Source organism: Anser anser, assembly GCF_964211835.1.
Source record: "Anser anser genome assembly, chromosome: 2".
Lineage (NCBI taxonomy): Eukaryota > Metazoa > Chordata > Aves > Anseriformes > Anatidae > Anser > Anser anser.
The window spans coordinates 67907852-67935564 of NC_139721.1; the positions used below are offsets into that span (position 1 = coordinate 67907852).

Below are 27713 nucleotides of genomic sequence, written 5' to 3' on the forward strand. Positions count from 1 at the left end.
TAAGTTTTTTAATTTCTGATGCTTTATTGTTGCTCTTTGCAATGCTTGAAAATACAGAATAATCATAAAATTACCAATAATTATTTTATGATTATTAAGTTAATTATTATTAAATCATAATCATGACGTAACTACTAAAATAACTACTATTTAAATGCATAAAGGGATTTACAAAAAGTAAAGTCTAGTAAGCAAGTGGAGTCCTTAGTCTTCACAAGCTTCCATTCCAAATCTCAGGGAGGGGTGGGGAGTGTGTCAGTGAATGGAGAATGTAGTTTCTTGTGTTTTAATTTGTATGTTGCTGATCATAAGGAACAGTCTGTCTGTTTACAAGGGAAGGGAAGGAAGACAGGACACTTGCAATAACTGGCAGGCTTTCCAGGTTTAAAATCTGGCTGGACAGAGATGTGAAGTTGGTAATACATGAAAAAACTAAAGCTAAGGGGACCGTACTTGTTGGTAGGTAGGATTCGGGGCACCATGTGGGTGGGACAGTACTAATGTAAGTGTGAAATTGGTTGAAAATAAAGCAAATGGGAGCACTGTTTATAGAGTGCTAATGAGTGGCTGTAAGCAGAACTACATGTATCACTCAACTAACACGGTTTAGCGCTACATCTAATCACGTCTGACAAAGGCTGCCATCTTTCCTTACAGACAGGTGCAATGTTTTTTTTATTTTTTTGGATGAGAAAAGTTTCTGTTAACCTCCTGACATGAAAACACTTCTGGTGGTAGAAAGCTCGGGTCCTTGCTTCTCCACATTCGTTTGACCAGCTGGAAGAGTGCTACCAGAGGTACGAATATGCAAGGAAGGACAGCTAACAGCACACAGATGGCCTGTACCCAAGGTGGATAAGCTTTCTCCTCCTTCACAGGGAAATCTTCCTATGGAGATTTAAAAAAAAAAAAAAATTAAAATTAAAAAAAAAAGGTAGGAGCACTTATTTTGCTATGATTTCCATATGCATTTTCTTGTGTTGTTATATTAAGGATAGCAGAAGTTTTATTCTTGCTCTGCACTACCATACAGTGGCCATGTACTCTGGATACCCTTCTCATGAGTCTAAACATAGCTGTAATTTTTTTTTTTAAATTTGCACCCTCCCTTGATTAAGATCTGAGCTTATTCCAGTCTATGCATGTATTCATATTATGAAGGCTTATGCCTTGCTCTGAGGGTGACTGCAGTCTATGTGCAGTTTAAGGCCAAAATCAGTCTTCAACCCCCTGCCCAGGATGTATTTGAGAGGAATGCAAAAAGCTGCAACTGACATGAATTGGCCCCATCCAGATTGAAAGTTCTCATCATCAACATGTCCTTGGTGCTGAATTAACCAACGCTGTTCTTGGACCACTGCCTCTGTCCCTGTCAAAGCTGCACAGTCTTCATCAGTATTCATCAGTGTATTCATCAGTGCCCCCAGAGACCTGTTAGGTCTCCTGGGGAAATGTTTTTATTCCCAGTATATGTTATGCATCTCTGAAACTGTGCTCATACACATGTACTGCCTCTGAACCCAATGTAGCTGTGGAGTCTCTGAGAGACATTTCACTTCAACAGTTCTCTGCATTACCCACATCTGTAAGAAGCATGGAGTGTGGTGACACAGGATTTCACGGAAAGAGGCCTTTGTTAACAAGAAAGCCGTTTTAGTATTTGTAACCTCATATCTCTGTGCATGCTGCAGCCTTCTCACTGAGCATTTCCTCACTTCAGACTACATTATGTAGGTAATTAGTAGCAGTAATGATTTTAAAGAATCTGGTAGGGGAGAAGAACGTGTAGCTCGTTTCTGTTAAAAGTTGCAAATATTTGGGAACATACATGTTTAGGGTTCCAAGCTGTGTAGGTTGGTGGCTTCTGTATTTGGAGAGTAACAAAGGCCACAAAGACGATTACCAGGAGCAGAGGGCTAATAAACCTCCATGTGATCTGCCAGTAGAGGTTTAGTTTTCGTCCAGTCATCCATTTCACATCTTCACTGAACCTTTAAAGGGGAGGCACATTTATGAAGATGTCAGAGCTAAGTGGTAGCAATTTCACTTTTTCTGTGTTTTTCCTAAAAGTTTTAAACACACGGTACAGCTCCCTGAATCTTTTCTATTCCATACCCCTCTTTAATAACCTGCTGTTGGTGTTAATAATATCAATAAAGTAGGGCTTCTTTGATTCTTAACAGAGATGAATGTAACTATGTGAGTTTACATTACCTGAGTGCCTAGTTTAAGGCTTGCGAGGACAAAAAAAATGATGAACTTATTGCAGCAGCTCTGTAGAACTATTCAGACCTTTAAAAAAAAAAAAGGCAAAATCGCCAAGGGGATAAACATAGTTTGTTAGAAAAAAGCCTGAATTAACCAGCACCAGATAAATCAATCAGTTGACGGACAAAGTTATTGCAACTTGAGCCAGCTTCTTCTGCAATGTGTAGTGGTGGTTATAAAAGATCAGGTCGATGTACAAATATATACCTCTTAGATTTGTAAACAGAATGGGCAGTAAATACATGGTTCCAGGTTTGGTAGTTTGTTACAACATGATAACCTGTATCTAGCAACTTGGAAGGAGTTTCATAATCCAGAATAGTAATTACGGTGGCATTTTTTAAAAACTGGAGATTTTATAAATTCTCTTTTGGGTTTAGAAAAACGTGAATTAACTATGCCCCTATCCCATAATAGCAAAGAAGGAAAAAATGTGCATATACTAGCACAACAGAGAAAATACAGGTGCTGTGAAACTCAGTCTGTGAAACCAGATTTTATTGTTACTTCTGCACTATGTAAGATTGAGGATAGCTGCATGTGCAGCCATAGGAATGTGTGAAACTGGTTATGTCACGTGGGAAATGCTCCAAGGATCTTAACAGTGGATCTTGAAAACAATGCAGGAATTTTAGCTGTAATTGAGGAGGATTTCTCTTATATTTAAAATCATAGCCTCTGGTAAAACTGAAGTTGAAATGATACCAAAACTCCGAAATGCAACAGCACTGATCAAACTTGAGTTTAGTATCTATATAGCATACAAACTGATCCACAAAAAAAATCAGGACATTCACGATCGCTGTGCCAGAGCAAAAATTGGGAAGGCCAAGGTAAAGTCCCAACAAGTGCCCGAGAAAATAGGGGAAAAAGAAAACAAAACCCCACACTGCCTGATATTTGTTCAGAACTGAGGAAATTTCTGGACTGCAAGGATTCTGATTAGAGAAGATAGGTTTAATCTCAATCAAAATGAGAAAAAGTTTCTGGCATTTACAATTACAAAGTATGCAGGAAAGATTTTAAACTAAAGAGTGGATTTAATCTGTCTTCATGCCTAAGGAGATTCTCAACATGCTGGCTGAACACTTTAATTTCATATATGTAGAGGATATTTGAAAGGCAATGAAACTCTGCTACGGCTGTTGACTTTCCAGCTCTAAGACTAGGATTCTGCCTTCCAGAAGTGCTAAGCAGAGAGCAACATCCCTCTTATTTTACAAATATAAGAGACTTGAAGCAAAGAATGGTAAGGACATTCACAGAACTGGTAAGTGCTGCAGAAATGTCAGTATTGTGTATCTCTACGTAACATGGATGGATTGAGAGAATGCCTCCTATGAGAAAAAAGTCCATGTTTCCAACTTACCTTTTAATTTTATAGACATACACAACCCCAATCACTTCAAAGAACGCGATGACTAGAAGAGGCAGTGAGCCAGCATAGCGGTCAAAAATGTCGATCCAGTAACTCCCTGAACTCAGCGTAAAACAGAGAGCAATAAGGAAGGAAACTAGGCATATTATACCTGAAGGAAAAAAAAAAAACGCATCTTTGTTACTGGAGAACCAAGCTTAGTAAGAATATTTTTGTTCTAAATTATTTTTGCTCTTGCTCTAGTGATTTTTATTCTCTCTTCCTGTATGGAGCTAGCTGATACCACCTCCCAGACTCCGTTTTCCCGTGTGGTGGCCAAAGGCACCCCTGTGACTTGAAACATCCTTAACTTTTTTGAGGTCCAAGCAGGTGGTCTGTGCCTTGCCCTGTGTTAATTTTTGAGTGCTGCCTATTGACTGATGTAGTGAGCTTCAAGTGCCCTCATTTCCATGCAGCCATTGGTCTGCACGGGCAGCGGGGTCCTGAGATGGGTAAGGGTCCAGAGCTAAGAGAGTGGATCCCCTTATGTCCCCAGGTGTAACTGTACGGTTTAGGCTTCACTGTACTGCAATACAGTCAGTTCCCCTCTAGAGAAGATGTGGTATTGGGGGTAATTCAGAGAAAAAGGAGAGGAAGTAGGTGTCCGTGTCCGTGTGCTGTGTTATTAAGGGCATCTAACTCTGAGATGGGCTTTGGTTCAATGTGGCATAAAATTGGCTCCAGAAAGCACACAATTCAAAGATCAGTTTCCGAATGGAATGGTTACCTCATCAAGTTGTGAATAGATTTGTTTTTAAATAAAAATTTGCAGAGTGAGAAGGATGTAATTTAGATGCCACAGGAAGGCCGTAGTAAAGGAATGACAGCAATGTTCCACATATGAATTTAAAATGGTATGTTACCAGAAGCGTTAATCCATTACTTGAAACTACCAAAATTTGTCTAGACCAATTTCACAGCAGGATCTCTCCTGTTCTTCTCTTCTGTTTCCATTTGCTAGCATAGGCTTTTACATTCCAGCCAAGAAAGCCAAAATAAACGTGTTCAACTCAGGAGTGGATTGGATTTGGTGAGTGTCTCTGGTTGAAAAGATTCCACCTTTGGTGTGCAGACAGGACATTAAGCACTTATTCCTTGGTTTCTGCTCTGATGTGTTCACCGTAAATGTGAAATTTAGCAGCAGCACAACCCTGAATGAAATAGGGGTGAGTGACTATCGCACAGCCACGACAACATGGTACGTGGTAAGTTCGTGCACAAATGGTTGGGGCAGACTGGCTGATGCAATTTGCTGCCTTAAAGTGATTTGTTTAAGCGCCAAAGGCCTCAGTGGAGACAGGGCTCTTCCTGATGTTTGCAACAGCTCTGAGCGAACTGGACTCCAGACCTGGCAATTTAACGAGTGCGCTCAGACTGAAACAGCTCTTGCAAACTAAGGGCAACGATGACAAGGGCAATACCCTACTGGCAGCTGGTGACTTCTGCCATAACTGCTACCTCATCTGTGTGCTTATCTTCTGCAAATACAATCCACTACCTTTCCCAGCGCTGTACAATAGCTAAGTTAATATTGCAAATTCTTAATCCCTTTATGATATTTATTAAACAGTTGGTCAGTTGTGCCTCTGTGCAGAAGCCGCCTCCTTTGAACAAAGCGAAGCAAATACCTTACCAGATAAAAGCTCTTTAGGTATTGATTTAGATATAATCTGAAGCTCTAGAAGAGGTGTGAAGACTCCCTCGATGTTTCCAAACATGGAAGAAAGGCCCAAGCTGAACAACATTATGAAAAACAGGATGGCCCAGGCCTGTGAGCCTGGCATTAGGATGATGGCTTGAGTGAACACAATGAAAGCCAGGCCAGATCCTGATACACTCTGCAGAATTCACAAATAAAATAAATAAATAAAAAAAAAACAAACACATTATACATGCCTAAATGTAGCTTGAGGCATAGAGTTATAATGCACTCTTTGTATCTTCCCTTCTGAACCTCAAGACCAGAATTTCAGTTAGCATGATTTCCCAAGATACATGGACTAATTCAAGTACCACTCTTTTACTTACAGCAGGAATAACTGGGAGTGCTACTGCTTTTAGGGTTTGTGCTAGATGAGATAATCAGGGTGATTGTTTCTAGGCAGTAAACCCCATTAAGCTGTACAGCTAATAAATGTGTTTCTAAAGGTGGCCTCCTAAGGCCAGAAATAAATAAATTGAAAAAAAATATATATTTATACCAGACTATATACAAATACCATATTTGACGATCAAAAAGTTGTGTAAAATCAGTGGGAATGGCGAAGCTTTTTTAACTTTGTCACCTCTTATATCGTATCCTTCCCTGGAATCAAGCATGCTGGTCGGGCTGGGGGGAGCTATGTATATGACAGTCAACACTTGAGGATAGCGTTTGTGGGGGTGGAAATGAAGAGCTCCATTTTAATTTTAAATAGTCTATCAGAGATGAATAGACAATCATAGAGCAGAACTTTAGAGGTGGGTTCAAAGAAGAGAAACATCTGTGAGTATTCACTGAAATAGCAATAGTTTTGCTAAGGCCATCTTAAATAATTTTTTAAAAAATCTATGGTGGAATAGCTGCTGGAAGTAAAAAAGATGCAAATAAATCTTATTGCTGCTCTAACAGTGAAAAAATTAAAAAAAATTTTGAATACAAAACAATCTACCATTGCCATGACAAAAAAAAAAAGGCAAATTTCTTTGAATTCAGGGCAAAGATGTTTAAATCTAAGCAGTAAAAATTGCTAATGTTACTCTTTTGGAAGTAAAATATCTCTAAATCTAAAGGGTGATAGTCTTTATGATAAAGACTAAATCATAAAGGGTGTAATCAGAGGAAGACAGACAAAACTGTAACTGGGTCAGGTCAGGGCTGGAATGCCTTCTTTGGACTTCTCCATAAGTAAAATATACTATTTCACCATAATTGTGTGTTGAGGATGTTGTGCATTAACATACTCTAACACAGGTGCATGCTTTTGTCCTAATAATTTTTTCCTTTCAAGCTCCTGTCTTACTCTGTCCTCTAAACAGCCCTAATCTTTGGTAAGGATTTGTAACAAGAGAATGCAAATGTGTGAATAGTAAATGACAGCTACAGCACTGGATGGGATTACTGGAACAAAGGGAATGAGATTGGAGAAGAAAACAGAAGAAACAGCTGTGTTAGTGACAGAGAGAGAGCTTTAGGATGGTTGAGAAGGGAAAGGAGAGGATCATGATGTATTTTTGTTGTTGTGTATTTAAAACAAAACTGAATAAAAATATTTTCAGATCCTGTGTAGAGAGTGGAAAACTAAAGGGGAGAACACAGGAGGGAATAGGAATTTGGAAAAGAAGACAGAAGACGGATAAGATACCTTCCTGGTGGTCATATATGTGATCAAAGGCAAACAGTATTTTAACAGTTTTTATACCTTAATTGCCAAATACGGATTTAGCAAACTTCCATTCAGCATCCTTTTTGTATAATCGTTCAGCTAGATATTTTCTCTGTTCTGCTTATTCCCCTGACCCAAAGTAGAACTGAATTCAGTGTCCATTGAGTATGCGTCAGGTAGGAGGACCTTTGAAGACTAGTTCTGTGATAATAATATATTATTTTGAATGCTATGCCAGATAGCTTTGGATTCATGTTGTCCTACAGCAGTGTTGAAATTTGACATTTCTATTTTTTTTCATGATTATATGGCATATGTTCATTACAAGTAAAGTACGAGTACTAGTAAGAAAAAGAAAGACACCAATCCTAATTTTTTTTAGGGGTTATTTTGTTGGAAGCAATTATAGTACCTGATCAAGAAATTCTTGAAGGTCACAGCTTTTCAGTTTGAGTCCAGCAATTTTTTCTGGATATGATGAATTCAGGAACGTAATCCAGTCTGTATAGTTCTGTCGCATGATGCTTTGTTCTGGAAGATCAAATTCATTGATGATACTGATAATATTCCTGCCAGAGAAGCCAACGCATGGAAATGCTATGACATGCATTCAGATGTTAATAGAAAGTTGTGTTTACTTTCGGTGCTTTTATTTATAACAAAAGAAAAATATTAAACATGGATCTGTATGTAAATATAGAGATCCATATTGAAAATAGTAGTAATCATAATAGTAATAAATTAGGAGAAAATATTCATTAATTCTTTCCTGCAGATACAAACTCTGAGTACCTCATGCAGATGCAGTATCTAAAATGTATTTTTATTTTATGATATGTGAAAACCATTTCCACCACTTGTGTTTAATAACTTACTGAATCCTGTGGAATAGAAAAAGGTGGTTTTTAACTACTCCTAATGCTAGTCTGAGATGATCCTTAATTAGTGTTGTTTTATACACTAATTCCAATGTATTCTACTTTTTTTTTTTTTTACTTCTTACAAATGCTACCCCTGATCATTCTTGCCACAGTGCCTTGACTCTTTATATTTTTCCATGTCTCCATACAGATGCTTTTCGTTTTCAGTGAGGAAAAAAAAACCTCTCTAAATGCATGTTTTCAAGTAATGCATTATCTGTTTAGGTGTTGAAACCACAGCATAGCACTGGAAATGGAAGTTTCTCACCTGTCCAAGCAGTCCCAATAGCCTGTGGTTGCTTTAAACCCCAAAACAGAAAAGACTGGGATGGAAGCATAGAGGGATGTCAAGCTGTTCACAATTGCTACTGTCACAGCATCCTTTTCACAGTCATTTCTAGAAACAGAATTCAAACAAACAACGTGGCTTAAATAGGCAAAATTTACCCTTCCTCCCCCGTGATATAGAAAATAGTTCTGTATTTTTAGCCTACAGTACAAATTGTTAATCTATACAGAAGGTATTTGCTGAGCATAAGAAAAAAATCTGTTGTAACTGGTGAAATAGATCTCTAAAACTTATTATTCTCTCACATTTCTGCAAACGTTGTTTTTGAAAATGGCTCTTTTTAGATTTTTTCCTTTTTTTTTTTTTTTTTTTTACCCAGGGAGGAAAAAAAAAATCTAATTTGGCCTTTTGGGAAGGCAGCAGATACTAAGATCCCTTAGAAATATACCAAAGAAAAAATTTCAAAAATTTTAGAAAAATGCACGAAATGCAGCAAGAATCTAACCAACTTGTAAAGGTTACAGTTCTACTTACTTTGGGGGATTGTAGCTTGAGAACGCAATAAGCCCTCCAAAAGCCAAAGAGAGAGAGAAGAAGATCTGGGTGGCTGCATCAAGCCATACACGGGGATTTTTCAGAACGTTCAGCTGAAATAAATGGAATAAATGCATGCATTTAGTTTAAATTATTTTTTTTTCTCACTGCACTCATAACTGGTCTCCTGTTTCACTTGTGTGAAATTGTCAGTTGTGTTGCAATCTAACGACGCTGCAAATGGGAAGTAGTACAAAATATGTCAGTAGAGCAGGTGTTTTTGAAGACATAATTTGGTCTATTTAAAGGAATGTACTAATTATAGAAACTTTCATTTTAAAATTATCATTAAAATAACTATGTCTCTTCTGTCTGATAATATAAATGTGTTTCTATATGACAGGCAGCAGGCACACAATAGGAACAGTACATTACATTTTTCCTCAGTGTATTTCTTTTTGTTAAAACACATACCGGGTATCTTATAGTTTAAGAATATTATCTTCCTAAAACTGTACAAACTAATACTTAATCTTCATTGCTTTGCATCAAATTGATTCCACAGTGAACATCTTAAATCCAAAGTACTGTGAAAACAGCATTAAAAAAGCAACAGGACAACATAGGAAAAAGGAGAAATTGATATAGGGAAATTTGGATTTCGATTTACAAAGAGGAGATGTGATAGAGGAAGCTAACTGAGAAAATCTATGATTGTTGATTTACAGAGAATAGTATTCCATTTTAAATAAATATCCTAAGAAATTTCAATATTAACATCAGTCTAAAAAAAAAGATGAGGTTAGTAATGCAGAAAATGTTGAATGTTTTGAATAAACTCTTCCTGCAGTTGGCTAAGTAGCACCAAGTTCATACTTTATAAGGTCAATTACTTTCCAATCCCTTATCAAGAAGTGGGAAGAGAAAACAGAATTAGCTAAGAATGAATGTTTTAAAAATCAGTTGCCCCAGAAGTAATACTCGGGCTGTCAAGCGTTTCACTTTGCTTTATGTCACTCTGAGCACTGATCAAATTGTCACCCTAGATATCCAGACTGAACTACATGCTTTCTGTGTTGTGTCTGCATGTCTGGGCTGTTGATCCTGCAGATGACCCCTATCACATGTAAAGATAAGAGTGTGCCCCAAAAAAAGTTAGTAACGTTTTGGGTTTCTCTAAAGCTGGTCTGAGCTTGAAGAACGAGAACAATGCATTCACCTCAATTTGGATAGATGCAGCGAATGCCGGTGCTGCAGATACTTTCTCCAGAAGCGTGCAGGAGAACTGGTATTAAGTTTTGTACAGCATTGTATAACAAGCAGGGATGTGTGACCATTACCAGCTGAAATGCTTCAGCTTGGGTAAACAGACTATTTTGAACATTTATTTTGGAAGATTTTAACCAAACCCTCCAGTGCTCGCTGGTAGGACCTCATGCAGAAGCAGATTGCTATTGCCGTGCAGAAACAAAATATTTGTGTTGCTACCTGGCCTGGACAGTTTGATTATGGTCAGTGGTCAGTGTGGAGAGATGCAGCTGTTACAAATCTGGCTTCCCGATTAGGGACTTTGGGTATTGAGTTTGGAGGTAGTTTAGTTTTGTGCTAGATGCAATGCGTTAACTAACACTGTAAAGTATGGAAAGTACTAATGAGCCCCAGAGTTTAAAGAAACTGTGGACAGGCAAGTGCCAAATAATGTGTCCAGCTCATTGTACTAATGTACACGTGCCTGAACATTGCTGGCCATTATCATTAGGCCTACCTTTGCTTTGGGGGGGCGTGTTGAGACCTCCTAGAAAAGCCCCTTGTAAATACAACGTGTGCAGTAAGTTGAGAAGTACCATTCTACTTAAGCACATCATAGCAAAGCTGTTACCTGAACTTAAGCAACTAATTATGGACATAAAAGTTACTTTATATTTTCAGTAATATGTCACATAGGTTTTGTAAGCATGTTGTCAGAAGACAAAGTGTGCTGAAGCTAGAAACATGAGGATAAAGACACAAAATCGGAATGTTAACAAGTGAACACTGAGTAACGAGGAAAGGAAGCACTGACTGCCAAGGAACCTTCAAATATTCATAAACCCTGAAAATCTTTCAGATGTGAAAGAAGCTGGAAAGGAGGCGTTTGTGCTCCTGAGCTGACACGGATAACCACGGAAGCTGAATCCTGTAAAGACTTGATGGGATCCTTCTTCTGTGAGGTTTGTTTTTTTTTCCCCTCCCTCCAAGAACCTTTCCAAAAGTCTCTGTTCCAGATGCTGTCTTGTTGCTTTCCCTTCGAGGGCTTGTGAGCATAACTTCAGTATCTTTTTTGTTTCGTTGTCTGCTTCACTTGCCAAGCAGCCAAGGATTTAGAGGGTGTAAGTAAACCATCAGACTTCTTCATGCCTGAAAGTCAATGGCAAGAAATACTCATTATTTGTTCTAGAAATTAGGGAGTGAAAGTGTTAGGTAGCAAAAAGCCAACTATGTATTTCTGCATGAAAATAAAACCACAGCCTGCTGTGTTGATCCGTATGCATGTAGTTATTATTTGTGAGATCTGCTAATGGAAACTAAAACCACAAACTTAGAAAGTGAATGAACTCATACAATATTTGAAAAAAATAATAATTAATTTAGCTGTTTCTCAATTCAAAACTGGCTAAGATGTGACTTTTAGCACTAGCTATTGCGTTCTTTCACAGATTTTCTAAAACAACAGTGATGTGTAACAGTTACCAGAGAGTGGATGTGGTGGCTATTACAGAGCAGGTATAATTTCTGCTGCGCTGCAAAATTGGGAAAAAAAAAAACTGCTTTTGATAAGTGGAGGAAGTAAAAAAATTAATAGAGAAAAAAAAAGGATGGTTGAGGCAGAAGGTTTTTTATCCTTTAGAGATTACAGTCTTCTAGAGAGGACTTTACTCTGCTAAAGCATTACAAGCTTCCTGCAAAAGGGCAGGAACAGAAGAGCAGTTCCCCCCTGTACAACCCACTTTGGGACATCCCCCGTGGAGCAGTGCAACAAGGAATTTACCTGTTATTATCTTTACTGATGCCAGTGGTGGGAGTAGTTAATAAGCTAGCATTAAATAAACAACAGAAAAGGCAATACTGGTACTACAGCTGTGAGCAAGGAGAAGAAAAAAAATGTAGTAGTTGTATTCTTACTGTCTTTTTGCAATCCTTGAAGTGTCAAAATCTTCCATAACAGTTGTGTTAGTTTAACAAAGCAACCCCTCTGTCTTACATTATAGCCTTCTATGCAACAACCACACACGGTAGCTATCACTTACCAGGCTGTTGCATCAGTTTTCCCATGTTTGTAGACAAGAATGTAGTTCCATCTCCAAAAGCATCTTCAGATGGCTCTTCAAGGATGTTCCTGGGAACTGCTTCCTTACACAGGCTAGTCGATAACTGCAGGTTGATTGCAGTCAGATTTTGATTCTGACTTCAGTCTACAAAGCCATCTGACTCTTCTTTGATGATCTGTTCCTCCTCAGCACTGTGAATACCTTCAGGCTTTGTCATTCTTGCATTGAATGCAGACAAATCTAGTTTTTGCATTACATTCACCGGGTAATGATCCTAAGTCCCGAAGACGTCTGAGATCTTCTAGAGAAACTTGACAGCTGGGCTGAGACCAAATGCCAAAAATGCCGAGCCCTACTCTGGCTGTGGTGTCCAGATCTGCTTTCTTCATTAAGACAGTGCATTGAAGCAAAGAGGCTTTCAGCTGGAGGTGTGTGTACATGAAGTGTGCGAACACAGAACTGTGGTGGTGTTAGTTTGTATTGTTAGATTACTCAACTGTGAGAAAGCATTTGTTGCCCTGTCTGAGCCCTGCAAAAATGCAAGTGCGTGTCCTTATCTCCTGCAAAGACCCAGGCTGTCCTTCCTGGGCTCTGACAGTATTCAGATGGATGCCCATGTCACTGGGCTTGCAGGGGGAGGGATAAAAGAGGTGTCATGTCTGAGCTTTCTCTTGCTGTTGACCCTTTTCAGGCCGGCAAGTAGTGGATCTCTGGGCTTCTTGGCTTATGTTGCGCTTAAAGCCTGTGTTCCTGTTGCAGGCTACACTGATCTGTGTTTTGCAATCTCTAGAGAGGATTAATACCTGTAGGTGGTTAATGCTGTGTGCTGTCTCTTGCTTCTCCAAGCATTTCTGGAACTCTTGGTATTTTGTGTGTTGAGGAAAAAAAGGAATAGTAATGTTTCTGACTATGGTGGTAATACTTACATCAGGGGTGAAGAGGTAAGCTAGCCCTTCAGTGGCTCCTGGTAGAGTGAGTCCATGAATAAGGAATATAGTTAGGACAAGGTAAGGAAATATTGCTGTTACATAAATAGCCTAGTCAGAAAGCGAGAAATAAGAGAAAGTTACTGACAATGACATTAATAGATCTATTTAAGTTTTTGCAACACACCATCCTAACAATATTGGGTGCTACACATAAACACTGAAATTTTGAAAATAGTTATTAATTACTTTTAGTTCTTTTAGTTAATAACTTAATGATAATGTATTAAACAATACTTTAATTAAAAATACATTTGCTCTTCATATTGTGAGGGGAGACTGGTAGGGTAGAAACATTTGCAAAGGAAAAGATGAGCACAAATCTGTGCTGCTGTTGTGGTCCTGCTGGACCATCAGCACACTGAAATGGGTCTGAAGTGGCACACAGTGGTGAAATTCAGTAGCTGGAGAACAACATCCAGAGTGCAGAATAACGCCCTGCATTGCTTGCTTCTCTCTGTCCCTTCCCTACCTTTCCTGTGGTTTCAATTCCTCGGATGGTGCAGAGGTACACAATTGCCCAGCAAGCTGCTAAGCACAAAACAAGCCACCACTGTAACGTGCCGCTCTCAGCGATGTCGGGTGTTATGTTCAGAGTTTTCCTGTACCAAAAATAATTGACTGCGGTACTTTCGTAACATTCTTCATTGAGCCCTGGAAAAAAATGTGGCATGCATAAGAATAGAAGTTGAAATGTGGTAATATTTTGCCCGCTCACTGTCTAATAAGAGGCAATGGTTTACAGCAGCAGAGAGTGGCAGGGCTGTCTCTTTGAGCCCTCCAGATGCTGCAGCTCCTGTTTTTGCACCTAGCCAGTCGTATGTCTGGAGAGCTCAAAGCATCCTTGTGCATCTCCAGAAGCAGGGATTACACAGCACAGAGCCAGTACTGGTACTAAGCCCATAACCAAGAGGTCCAGTGCGCAGCAGGACTACGGGAGCTGCTTCTCCTCTCTGCCTGGTGAGGCTTGAAGTGCAGTTCTTCCTCTGCTGAGGACAGCATGCTCATTTTCTTGCAGTGTCTCCTCTTCAGGCTGCTGTTTTGCATGCAAGTTTAGCATAGCATTGTGGTTTTTTTTCCCCTCCTTTGCCAATTGCAAGTCCTGTTAGCTTAGGCTATTTGCTCCTGCCGGGGTTATCTGGTGCACTGAGCAGAGCTCACGCACAGCGCTTTGCTGCTCTCCAGCCATGATACCCATGCTGCAGGGAAGACGGCTCATTCTGCATGCAATGAAGGTAAGTCAGTCGTCATGTCATGACTAGGAAGGGACAGAATGTGTGTGCGGGCAGGAGAGCAATTAAAAAAATAGACAACTGCATTTTGGCTATAGCAGGCTATAGCCTGCTGCTGCATTTGCTGGTAGCAAGTTTAGACGGTTGAACAAGGTAAGTGGCTGCAGGAAACCTCCCTTATTCTCTTGTTTTAATTCCAGAGCTAGGCATGATAAAGTATTTTAAGATAATCCTAAAGCTACAAGGAACAATTCCCCCATCTGATTTGAATTTTTTCATGTCGTCTGAGATGCCAGCATTTTTAATCAAGCTCTCAAACAGCTCCATTTCTCCCTTTCCTTGTGACCTTTCACTCCCTTCTGAAACAACCACCTTCCCCAGTGAAAATCTGAACGTATACAAATGCACAAGGTGGCAATCATAAAGTTGCAGTCAAGCAGAGCTGCTCAATGCCTTTCACTGTGGTTGCAGCAGAGAAACATTCCATACTGTTCATACCTGGCCATCTCAGCCATCTCAACAGTGATTATAGGATTATTTGTTTCACTTTCTGCTCTGCTAAATGGCCTTTAAACAAAGTAAGTAGGTGTAAGAAACTAGGTGTCTGACCCCTCAAGACTTTGTTGTGCTTTAGTCAGGAAAAACTAGTTTTTTATCCTCCTTGTATCACTCACTCATGTCTTTACTTTTTTCTCCCACGATTTATGTAGGAGATGTTAATTCGAGTGTCTTCAGCTAGAGGAAAGAGGCAAACCAGCTTCTCACTGGGAGAGGTTTGTGGAGTGGTGCCCGAGCAGAAGGAGGGAGCCCCCTGCAGCCCCCATCACCTAACTGTGAGGTGCAGAGCCACCAGTGCTTTTGGAGGAGAAAAAGAAACCCTGGAAGCAGACATGGTAAAATTCTTAGTTATGAGGTAAAATAAATAAATAAATAATAATAATGATATTTAAATGTAATATTGATAAAGAAATAAGTCACTCAAAAAAAAAAAAAGCTGAAAAGTAATTTTAAAGAATAATGAACTGTCTTTATCCTGTTCAGGTACACTTTCTTAGGTCTTACTAATGTTCTTTGTAATGGGTAATGTGTATCTAGTCTGAGCATCCAAACTGTCTTTAAATGTTTTCCCTGCCACCTCAAAAGTTTGTATTTATTTGCTCCTTTTTTTTCTTAACAATTATTTAGTTTCCTGTTTTGAAATCGAAAGGGTGGTGGACTTTCTGGCTTATGTCATAACCAATGCATCACCACCTAATGGAAAGTTAAGTCTCACCTAAAGCAATTACTGAAAGATGTAGTCATAAATTTGATTCATAATTATGTCTGCAGTCTCATGTCTTGATATGTAGTTTATGGTGATGGTCACAAGGACTGTTTCTTCCTGGTTGGAAAGCACAGGACGCTCTTTCAATCTGGTCCCTGTATCATAGTGCAAGCTCAAAAAACACACAAAGCTTCCCTTTTCCCCCTGTTAGTCCCCAGGCTCTGACGTTTGTGATCCTCCTGGTGCTGGCAGGGGTGCCTGAAGCAGCAGTTACCTGTTCTGTTTTCATTTAGAGGACAGACACTCCAAGGCAGGGGGTCCTGGAAGGAGTTTACGAAATACCACATCACCCAGGTTAAAACGGTGTTGTAGTACAAGCTCACCAGAACCGACACCATCCACGAACCAACCCCTGCAGAAGACACAAGATCTCAGCTTAGAAAAACTTTGGAAGAAGTTACCAGACACAGCACTTGCTCTTAGAAACTCACATCTCCTAATTTCTCAATATTTATTTATATTTTTTAACCCCAGAGATTTTCACAGAGAAGAGCCGTTTGCGTCCTCGGTAGCCAAACTCCGGTGCACAGTCCCCCTGCTTCACCAGCCCTGCTCCAAGAAGGCCGGTGCTCCCCTGCTTTGTCCTTGTCCTGCCTTTTGCTCAGCCTTTTACCCTTCTTGAGGACTTTGTGCCAGCAAGCAGCCATCTAGGCAAGCAGGTGAGAAATGCCAAGAGCAGGGCTGTGGGAGCACCAAGAGCAGAGACCTTCTAGGCCCCACAAATGCGTGCCTTTCTCGTTCATCTCCTTGAGCTGCCTCAGGGACAACTGCTGAGGTTGTTGAGGTCTGCTGGGGTCACTTCCAGCTATGCACGGGGGCGGGGGGGGGAATGAGTTTTCTCTGACTCCATTAAGGTTTTCTCATATGAAAAATATGAGAAACAAGTGCCTTCTTTAAGAAGAGGGGCCTGTTGGGATCAGACATTTGGGGTGCCTGAGCTATGGAGCCCTCTGGGAGGACACCCCTCCCGACTCCTTGGTGCCAGCCCGCTTCTGAAAGCAGCTTCAGATTTGGGGAAAACATAGGAAAATTCATCTTGGAAAGGATCCCACAAGGTCTCTGGTTTGATTTCTTGCTGTGAAGTCAAAGCTGCTCAGGGTTTTAATCCAGTCAAGCCTCAACAACACTTCGCTCTAAAGGTGGTGGGCACTGGGCTGCTGGCTCCCGATTACCAGAAACCAAACAACTAGCACAGGAATAGGAGCACGTAGGTGAGGCTTAAACAGACAATGCTGCTAGTCTCTGTCATGAAAGCAAGATGAACCAGAAATTAGTTTCCTGTGGTGGTCCCTTTTGCTCAAATGTTGGGTTTAAAGTTGCCCCAGTTCCTACAAAAGATATCAGTATTTTCTAGAACATGGCAAAACTTTAATAGCAGACCAAAACAGACTGAAGTTTCATAGCATGAGGGCACTCTTTTGTCCCATATTATATGCATATACGCCCTAACCTGGTAGCTTCTCTCCTACAATAAGGAAGAATATCAGCGCTACAGATTATACTAGCTTGCATTTTTGCAGAGGGAGGATGGACATGCCTAGCTGTAGGAGATGGGTCTAGCTGGAGGCACGACCCTGCTGCTTGGTGTTTCTTCCTGGTTGCCCTCTTACCTTTAGATAACTCCTCTTACCCACCCCTTCTCCTCCCACACACACCCACGGGCATAGCTGTCACTACTGATCCCGTTTTCAGGCATTTGCTTTGGGCTTAGGAGATGTCAGACTCCTTTTCCTGATTTCTTGTCTGTCTGTGTGTCCGTCCCCGCTCCAGTCCAACCCTTCCTGGAAGGACAAGACGGACTTCTGGAGGGGCTCTGAGGCAGGAGCAAGAAGCACCTTGCACAGGCAGCTGCCATGAAAGCTCCCAGATGTGGTATGAATGGGCCAGTGTTGGCTGGCAGAGCTCGTGATGGGTCAGCCCCACCAGCCCATACTGATCCTTGCACAGGCAGCTTTAGCACCTCACTCGACACCTCAGACACCACGGGGACACAACGGGCTCCTCAGCATTGTGGGAGCATGCCTAGTTCACTTAATTTGCTGATTCATTTAATGAGCCAGTGAGTTTTTCCTTATTACTTATGTCTCAGAGAAGGCTCTGATTGCTGTGCTTTCCACTGCAAAGGTTATAAGGTTTGCATTTATGGCTCATGTGTGCCTGGAATAACACCTGATGTGACTGATTTTCTAATGGGCGACAGAGACAGGTCTGTAGGAAATCAGTGCTGTGGTTCCTTCAGCCCGGACCCTGAGAGACCTACCAACTCCTCCAAGATAAGGTGAGATGGCTCTCCAGGCACTGATGCTGCCTTTCCTCAGGCACTGTCCTAGGGCGAGTTCAAGATGCAACAGTGGGATTCCTTCAAAGATAAGCGCAATGAAGTATGGGATCAGGAATGCCCCTGAAAAGATAATTAAGAGCAATTAAACCACACTGTTATCTGCATCTCACTCAAATCGCTGTTATCTCCTCTACTTCATGATGGTAACAAAGTCTTTTTAAGAAGTATTGAGAGAAGCAGCATTGCTGGGGAAGCCTGTTGGGTAACTTGTTTGTAGGCTGTTTTGTTGGGAGAGATGGAGGAGGGAGGGCTGGGACCCTTAGTCCTAAAAATGCTTCCCCTCAGGCACTCTGACATCCCATTAACACAGAAGCTCTACAGAGCCTCGCCCTTTCCTCCATTTCCCTTTCTTTTGTTGCAGGGATAGCAGCAGATGTACAAGATGGGGAGTATGCAAACGGAAACTTTAAAAATTGAAAATGTTTTATGGCTGGCCCTTGCACAACATTAACACTTACTACAGTTCAAGATATGCAGGTGTCACACTGTTCCATTGTGTTCCTACAAGATCTTTCCTCCCCAACGTAGCTTTACACAGACACTGATTTTCATGAGACCAAGTGAAATTTCATCAAGTATGTTTAAACCTTCTGCCCACTTCAGTCAAAATGGTCTAACAGATGGAAGTTTATTGGCATGGCCAGCTACAACTGTGCCCACAAAATGTCTTTTCTTTGGGGAAACAAAGACAGAAATGCTGCCTCCGCCCCTTCCAACTCTCCTACCAGCTCAAGCCAACTCTGTGCCACTTCATCACTTTGTCAGCAGTTCTGTGCCTTGTTATGCCATCACCACAACCGTGGTGCTGAGAGCAGAGCAATTCACCTCTCCACTCAGTCTTTGGCCAGGAGAAGGAAGGCAGGCAGCTAGCAAGGATTTCTGCTCTTCCAGGAACTGCCTCTGTTTTGCAATCCCTGGCTGTTTAGAAAGGCTGGGCTTATAAATTGAATCACTTAGGGCTAGGAATTGCAATAACTTTGCTACCTATTGCTAGGTAATTGCAGTAACTATATGCAACTCCCAGGCAAGGTTTGGTGTTGTTTTTTTAATAGTTTAGTTCTTTATCAAGAAATGCGTGGGGTGGGGGGATAAATAATGCTTCTCTAAATGAGAGACTGCTCTTAATTTGCCATAGGTGGAAATAGGAAATAGAAGTCTCTATGATCTGATTTCCTTACACGTTTTTAACACCTAAGAAGCAGATTTGAGAAAGAAGCATTGGAGTTGATTTCCAGTACATAAGATTCCCACTTTGGATGCTTGGAAGCCCTGCTCAGTAGTCCCACTGCTCGGAGGAAGCTGCTCCTAAGAGCAATTACAAAGCCCCCTAAGAGGAGATTCACAGAGGGAGGTAAGGACCACAACAGTTAGTTCATGTAAGTGTTTTACCACCTAAGGCAATCCAGGAGATGCTGAGCCCTTCCTAGCAGGCCATTCCACAAGGGACCTATCTCCCGTTTCATATCTACCCGGAAATAACTGTAACAATGAGTGCAAACTGCCCCGTGTTATCTCTCTCTCCTTCTCTGTTTGCCAACTGACAGCAGAGCACATTTAAATATTCTGCTGATATAAGCCTGTTTACTTTGTGCTGGTTTGTATGCATCTCCAGTTATATTTACAGCATAATGTCATATTTTGCTCCAATGAAAAATGTATGTTTTTCAATGTAAAAAGTATGCTATCTGCAAATATCACAAGATGGCAGAAGACAGGGCTAGCAAGAAATAGAGCTAATCTTTCTCAAACCAAAGTCAAATAAATGGCTAATAGTCTAGAGGCTCAGTTCAGGTTCAGTTCTTTATTCATTTGCTTGCAGTATTTTTAGGCAAAAAGGGAATAGGCAGGAAAAAACAGACAAGCTGCTCAAGCACTTGAAACTTGCACTTCTCCAGAGTAAAATTCCCTACTGACATAAAGCAAAAGGGTATGGAAAAGGTAGTAGATAAGTAATGGTGAGTAGGAACCCACCAGCACTGTATAATCAGGGGGTCTATTTAATTGATAGGGGAGAGTGTGCCAAAAGACAGAATTTAAATACATTTTCAAAAGATGCCCTGGGAAATCTAACTGTAGGAAAGGCAAGGAGAAATCCAAGAAACAGAATGAAGAATTGTGCTGGTGTCACAAAACAGAGCTCATCATTCAAACACAGGCACAGCAAAAACATACCAGCACATGTTTCATGTGTAACACAGGTACAGCAGAAATTCAGTAGACTTGACATATAGGTAAGTTGGTTCCATTTACAGTAAAGTCCAAAGCGACTAGGAGCACAAATGTGTGTCATGCTCAGTATCATTGCTGAGAAGAGCCCTTAGAGCGGGGACAGCTCTACAGGCATTGCAGGAGAAAAGAAAAATTCCGGTGCACTACAGACACACTTAGTGTTTCTAGAGCCTGACCTCAGCAATGCCCTGGGGACCCATCAACCTTTTAATTTCCCATTAAATCAGTGAAGTACTTCCAGCAAAAAGTATTTTCAATGTACTCCATATCAATTTAGAGGCAAATCAGATCAGAAAAGCTGTGACTTAACCATAATCAGCCCTCTGCCTGGAAAATGATAATTGATGGGGATGATCTTTGTATATCACCTACACACAACAATCTGGGAGAGAAGAGCATGAACTACTAGAGAGCCTGTTGAGAGTTGGGGATGACCTTGTGGCCGCACCAGCGAGCAGAATGGCAAAGGGGCTGGTGATGGAGAGCCATCTAAAACTGAATCACGGCAGCCAGCAAAGCAGAATGACACCACCAAACTGGTTTTGTCACACCTTAGAAAGAGAAAGCAATGGACCTGACTAGTGGAGACGTTAAAGCAGTTTAAAGTACAGGCCAGGTGATCTGTGATCCAGATGTACCAGCTGCAGAAATTGTTGAGCCTCAGTGAGAAATGGAGAAGAAAACCCGATAGCTTTGCTCGATGTTGGAATATCAACGATGACTTCCTAAATGGTGGAGAAAAAACTTAGAGGAACTGACCCACATGATCAATACTGAAATTCTTGACAGTGCCTGCAGATCAGCTAGCAAAAGTAACGTAAGTAACTTAAAACAACAATCTATAGACACAACAGCATTTGAAAGGTTAGGACACAAATAACAATTTTCCTTCAGATCAGAAATTTAAGAATGGAAAAAAAAAATAGTTGTAATGACTGAAGTAATCTGAAAAGTGGCAGAATAGGATGGTACAATGCAACAAGTAGTCAGAGATCCACATCACTGGTATTCTTGGTACGTAGGAGAAACAGTGATGGATGCATTTTTCCAAAAGGCTGAGAACTGAATGGCAAGATACCTGTGGTAATTTATGTTTTACCTACAAGTGGCAGGAGATGGTAACTGCTTACTCAGACTCAGAAAAAAAGCTATTAGCTATTGAAAGGGGATTATCAAAATTGTCCTTTTTCCCCCACAAGAGTTCAGGTATAGTAGCAAACTGAAAATTCATCAAGCCTGAAATTGAAAAATAACACCCTCAGGTGTTTGCAGCATGGATGCTGGGTCCTAAGCACCAACTACTTCGCTCTGCATATCTGTTCTTCTTGGCCCATACTGCTTGCTCGTGAGACCCCTTAGCTTCTCAGGATTTCATGATTCCTCATGGTGATAATTCTTCCCATTTAATGAGCCCAGGAACAAGCCTCATTTTCTGGACTGTTACTGCATCCTGCTCAGCTCCTCAGTGAAAAGCTAGGGCATGCGGTTCCGTTACTTCATAATTTTGCTTGTAATAATTTCATTAATTGTTCTGTCAAAACCTGAACATTTCTGCTCTTTGCAACACACCGTTTTTTCTTATTTATTTTATAATATCTTCTAGGCCTATATGTTATTTCTCTCAGATTTTATTTTCCTTCTGAGAATGCAGGGAGCCAGCCAACTGCATTTTATAGCAAGCTGTCATTCAAATTTTAGCTAGAGGTCAGGTAGGCCATGGGTTATGAATATCTGCAAACCATTGCCTCAGAAGTAAATGGAAGGTCTGCTTTAGGACTTATGTGTATTTATTTTCCTAGAAAGAAAGTGTATTTTGCATTAAAGATATTCTCCAGTTGTTGTGTAGGCCCAGGCACGCTGCACATAATTTTTATTACCCATGGGTTAGATAGGCATGTATATACCAGCTGTAATCAGAAGGACAACACTGCGGTAAGTTACAGATAGAATAACCAGTTGTTGTTGTTATTGTTTTTTTTAAAGTATACTCAGTCGACTATACGAGTATATATATATATATATATATGTACATATATGGCTGTATGACTTGTTTGAATCTCATCTTTAGGTGACAAAATATATACCAGGCCATTTAGAAATACCCTTTCAATCCCAGCTGCCTGGAAACCTTTGTGTTTGTCTCCACTTACTGTGGCAAACAACCTTCATATCCATTAGTCATGAAAAGTAAATAGCTAACTTAACTCAGGCAATAAACCCAAATAATCAGTAACGAAAGCAGGTGATAAATGTCAGCAGAACTGATATTATATTAGATCCAAGTTACTGAGTAATGCTAATGTGCGATGAATAAGGTTCAGAGGTCCGATGAGAACAGCTGACATGAGACAAATATACAAGCATTTATTTTTAACTCTGTTTTTTTTAAAGATGTAGAAATGAAGAAAAGTGCATTGCCTAACTCTTAAATGCTTGGATATCACCTGGACCAGTTGTGAAACCGTGGTCTGCACCCCAGAAGCCGTTCAGCCTTTGACTGTGCCTTCTGTGCCGTTTCCATACTGGGTTTCGCTGTGCTCATGACCGTGGCTGCAGGCGCCGAGCCACCACACCTCCTGGGGCCCATTGTCAGCCACGACGCTGCTGGTCTGTCCTGTGCTCACGTCTCCAGAGGTGCACAAGCAGGATTTATACGCCAGTACCCCTGAAAATCAACTGGGCTTTTGCATCTCAGTTGTTTGTTTTCAACAGTGCAGCCACGTTACACACATGCATAAACCGAACAGGTCTGTCTTCCTGGTGGTCTTCGTGACTCAAATTCTTCCAACACCTGCTGTCTATGAGAAATGATTTGCAAACCCCAGAGAATTTTGTCAGCACTTTGTTACAGAGTCCTTCATGCTGTTGAGCTCTCTGAGCCCTTTGTTAAAATCCAGTGACCAAATGTTGGCCGTACAGCCATATGTGGAGCTTTGTTCACCACTGTGTTGTGCCGCTGTTTGTAGTGATGCAGAGAAGCTATACGGTGTCACCAAGACTGCTAGCTGTCTTCTACCAGTTTTTTCACTGCTAAAATGATTGCTCAAACTGCAAAATAATGACCCACCTTTGTCCCTGTAGCATTTCCCCATTTTTATTTTCTTTAAAGTTGTTCTGGGATCTTTTTCACTCCTAGCAGCTCCTAGTGAGATCTATCAGTGGAAAAAGCGGGGTATATCAGGGCCTAGAAGCTTGATACAGAAGCAAATAGACTTTCTTAGCATGGTGTCATCCACAAGAAAGGTCGGAGTGGGTCTCCTTGTCCTCACACTCATGGTTTGCTTGGGGTGGGAGCGGTCTGTAGGCAGGGATGCTGGGGACCCCTGAGATCAAACCTCAGCAGGAGGACAGCGTTGGGTGATCTTCTGGAGTGAGCATGGGGTCTGAAGATGCTGGAAACCAGCTGGCCACAACTAGCTCCCCACCTCCAGCTCTAGGAAGCAGCCCTTGGTGCTTCATGAGAAGGCGTAAGAACATTTTTTTACAGGCAGGAGACTGATACTTCACCTTAATCCATATCAGAGGTTTTCACAAAACCCTGAAGCACAATTTCAAGCAGCCTCATGAAGCCTATTACCCCAGAAGCATGGTGAGATGTGCGGAGGAGCTGTTTCTCTCTGTCATCCCACATGTTGGTTTCAAACTTTCCACTAAGCGATTCAGGTTAATTGCTCATTACATTATAAAAATATTACGCTATGTTAATTTTACCATGCTATTTGTTAATACTGAATGGTTTTTGTTTCTTAACAAGGAGTAGATAGAAAGATAAATAGAAATAACAAAATAGTTTCTGTTCTATATCTCTGTGTCTTTCTTTTCTTCACATAACTTTTGTGTCCCTTCTTACCCTTCTCATTCATTTCAGTCTCTTTCCTTGTGAAATATTTGTCCCTAAATGCTGGATGTGGACATTTGAGGGTGCCGGTTGTCTCCATCTTATGTGTTCTCTAACTCTATTTCAGTTTTTAACTTTGTATAAAGGGACCCAGATTTCTTTCTTGGCTTCATGCAGTTAAGAAGGACACATAGAAAGCATATCTTCTGGATCATTCAAAAATATTTTAGCACAGCATTTAGCACAGAACCAAGCTGCTTTCCTTTTGCTTGTCATTAACACAGGTAATTTAGTCTTGCTATCCATTTCCTAGAGCTTAGTGAGCTGTAGGGCTGTACTTTGTTCCACTCTCAGTAACTGTTTAACGCAGAATCAAAAAATACTGAGGCACATCAGGAAAAAAAATGGAATTCAGTTCTTCAAAATGAAATCCTGTGTAAGTGCTGGCTGTTCCCAAGAGCTGTCTGTTGCTTTGTCTTTGCTTTTCAGGCTATCCAGGGATCCGAAGATGCATCTCTGGACGTGGTGGTCTCAGGCATCTGAGGCCATCTGAGATGCTGCAGGGCATTTGCCTGACCTTAGCTCCTGCTCCAGAAGAACACCCTCCCCTCAGGCCCCATGCCACTTCTGCTGCCGGGATGGCCCTCTAAAGGCGTTTATCCCATCTCACCAATGTGTGCATTGTTAACTGAAGTGACAGGCTATTTCCAGCCATTCCAACTGGCACACAGAGGAACAGTGTGCTTGCAGCTATGGCTTTCTAGCCACCTGGTTGTGGAAGTCATTTGCGAGCATTTCACTGTTTTTCACATTTTGAAAATAAATAACATAAAGAGTTAAGTCTCCTGTGAGGCACCTAACCTACTGCTTCTTCTCTCTTCTTATTTGAATTAGTGCCATAGTACCTCATTTATAGACTATGATAAATGTATTCATTCATTTCCAGTTTCTTGAAATAAATGGATTAGACTCTTAAGTCACTCCTCACACCATAAATTTTCCTGACCTTGAATAGTTCTTGGGGCTCTTCTGCAATTATTATTTATTTTTTTTTCAACTTGATTTGGAAAAGTGGTCACAGAAGTTGTCTTAGTACCTGTAGCAATATCTCCACCTAATTCCTAGTGCTCCATTTATGTGTGCCAGCATTCTTTTGGTTGATACAGCTTGCTCAATTTCATTTGTTCAGCTACTCACCGGAGTCCCTAAGTGGCCACTTCTTTCTAAAACGCTTCCTGCTACTAAAGACGGCATCCGCCCATGGTTCCTTGGTTGGTTCAAATACGTGTAATTCTCCAAGGAATGCAGATACCTTGGTAGAACGTACTTGGATTTATTTTTTTTCCTACCATTTGCAAGTTTCTCTCAGTTTGAATTTTATACTTCTCCAGTTAATTGAAAGACAACAAATAAAACTGGGCTGAAACAATTTGCTACAGCACTCTGCTTGAGATGGCTTACCATGGCAGATCTCAAAAGCTGCTGTAAGCGGTGAGCTGTCAATTACTCATTTCTGATCTGTCTGTATTTACTAAATTGGCTGTTTCTAAAGCAATTCTTCACGGGAATGGTGCCCAGAGAAAGTCTTGGGTGGGTGTCAGCATCACCTCACATTCTTGTGCTTGTGTTAAATCAGCTGAGCATTTCAGATGGCTTCAGAGCCATTGAAAAGTGTGATTTAGATTTGCTCAGTTTTGGATTATGAGTTACCTCCTAAAGGCGTCAGGGAAGGGAGGAGAAACTGGTTCGCTGGGGCCTTCCCAGGACTTCTTGCTTTTCCTAAAGATAATAAGCTGCAAGTTCAGCTTCCTCCTCCTGTCAGCACTGTAGCAGCAATGTAAGAACTGTAGCATCAGTTAGCATCAGTTTGGTTTTATTTCCTAAAGAAACACATCCTTTAAAAATTAAGTATATGTCTATAGAGAAAGCCAAGCTGAAGAGTAAGCCAATGGTGCAAAAGGTTAGATAGCTTAAATAAATAAATAAATAAATAGATGAGTGATGCAAATATATAACTTGAATGCCCATCATACATTAGTACAGTTATGTTGGGATGATAGTTTAATATTTTGGCAAGGTCCCATTTCAGTCTTACCGCCTCCATGTATCTGACACAAGTATGGAAACCGCCACACGTTCCCCAAGCCAACAGCAAACCCGATGCAGCTCAAAATGTACTGGAACTTGTTGTCCCACTTCGGCCTGCCATCTTCTTTAGGGGCTTCAGGTGGCACGTCAACGGGTAAATCTTTCGACATTTGTGTGAAATATCCTTGGCTCTCTAGCCCCTTTCCCTGTAAGTGGAAAGATGCTTCAACACCCGCAGGTGTCTCTCCTGCAGGTTTTATGGGGGGGTGCCCGAAGGATTCTGGAAAAGGAGGTGGAGCAAAGGAGCGTGCCATTGCGAGTGCTGCAGTTTAAAGACCAAACCAGGAATTATTATTGTATAGACAGAGTGACCTCTCATGATGTTTTGCAGTTCCTTCTATAGTCAGAGAACTTGGGAATATGTTGTTAATGGGTAACTCAGGATCAAACCGATTTTTATTTTCTGTTCTCCTTCTGTTCTCAGATGCTTACAGAGAAGTGTGATACTGAATATAATTAAAAAGGAACATTTACAGCAATCACGTTTATTAAAATTGTAAAACACTTAGAAAGATCTGTGAATAAAGAAAGTGTTGCCGTTTCCTCTGTTGCTTTGCTAACACAGTTAAGTGAATGAAGACATTTTTTGGTAAGTGCAAATTAAATTAGTATTAGTTGGATTTACCTGTTATTGCACTAAAACCTCCTCCATCCCGTGCATTGCTCTGAGATGGTCATTGTTATATCAAAACCTCAGCCACGGTCTGATAAAGGTGTGTTTTCATGGCTGTACTTGCAGTTGCTTTTGTCCATCCCAAGGTGCACATGGACCAGATGCAGTCTCACAGCTTCTGCTGCATCAAGCACTGCAGAGCACCTGCACCACAACAATTGCTGTCTTTCAGCATGCTTCTCCCTCTCCGAATATCCTCACACGTACCTATGACTAGTTTAAAATATTTGAAAGGTCCATCACAGTGGCAAGGAGGGTTTGAGGAATGTTTTTATTGCAATAATCTTTAATATTTTGTAAAGCACTTTTTCAGTATTTTTTTTCTCAATTTATGAGCTGTTCTGGTTTGAAATGTCAGGTGTTAAAGCAGCTAGCTGGCTATCTATTTGTTAGTTTTTAAAATAAATAAACGCTCTTATCTTTTGATATGAAATTTCAAACTGCTCTTGGTCATGTTCCAAGACAGGACTCTGCTCTGGACAAGACCACATATGTTCGGGTATCAGAATCCGGTCCATTTTCACCACAACTTCTTGAGGTTAATCACTTCCCACCTGTCAATGAATCCCAAGTGACTATTTTTATTGTTCATTAAATAGTTACCGAGGAATGTAACAGCTGAGTGCTTGCCTTCAAATGAAAGCCTGTGAGAACAACTTTTTTTGTTTTCTTTCCAAAATACCAGGGTTTTGCTGTTTTGCACTTCAGACCACTTCAGTACATGCCACAGAAATCAGCCAGGGCTATTTTCCCACACCACCATCCCGTACACTGCTGCTGTGCTCCAGGCCAGGAGAGAGCTGTGCTGGTTCTGCACGCTCACCTCCATCCCTGCCACCTG

General features: G+C 40.9%; 1 protein-coding gene and 1 long non-coding RNA gene across 3 annotated transcripts; one reads left to right on the forward strand and one right to left on the reverse strand.

Annotated features, from left to right (window-relative positions):
* On the reverse strand, positions 1-27667 carry LOC310895400 (sodium-dependent neutral amino acid transporter B(0)AT3-like). Of its 2 annotated transcripts, XM_083826742.1 has the most exons (12): positions 26147-27667; positions 17904-18044; positions 15858-15995; positions 13560-13741; positions 13028-13138; positions 8794-8906; positions 8239-8367; positions 7463-7619; positions 5319-5523; positions 3638-3797; positions 1829-1991; positions 1-888 (listed from the first exon to the last, which is right to left on the reverse strand). In XM_083826742.1, exons 1-12 carry the CDS (start codon positions 26451-26453, stop codon positions 676-678), a joined length of 2019 nt encoding a protein of 672 aa, XP_083682868.1. In that variant the 5' UTR covers positions 26454-27667; the 3' UTR covers positions 1-675. The 2 variants fall into 2 exon arrangements, with proteins under 2 accessions (XP_083682868.1, XP_083682869.1); XM_083826743.1 differs by lacking the exon at positions 13028-13138.
* On the forward strand, positions 10698-24886 carry LOC310895405. The gene is made up of 3 exons (XR_014580657.1): positions 10698-11003; positions 15030-15232; positions 22605-24886. It is a non-coding gene; the product is annotated as an uncharacterized lncRNA (long non-coding RNA).
* Positions 27668-27713: the final 46 nt, after the last annotated feature.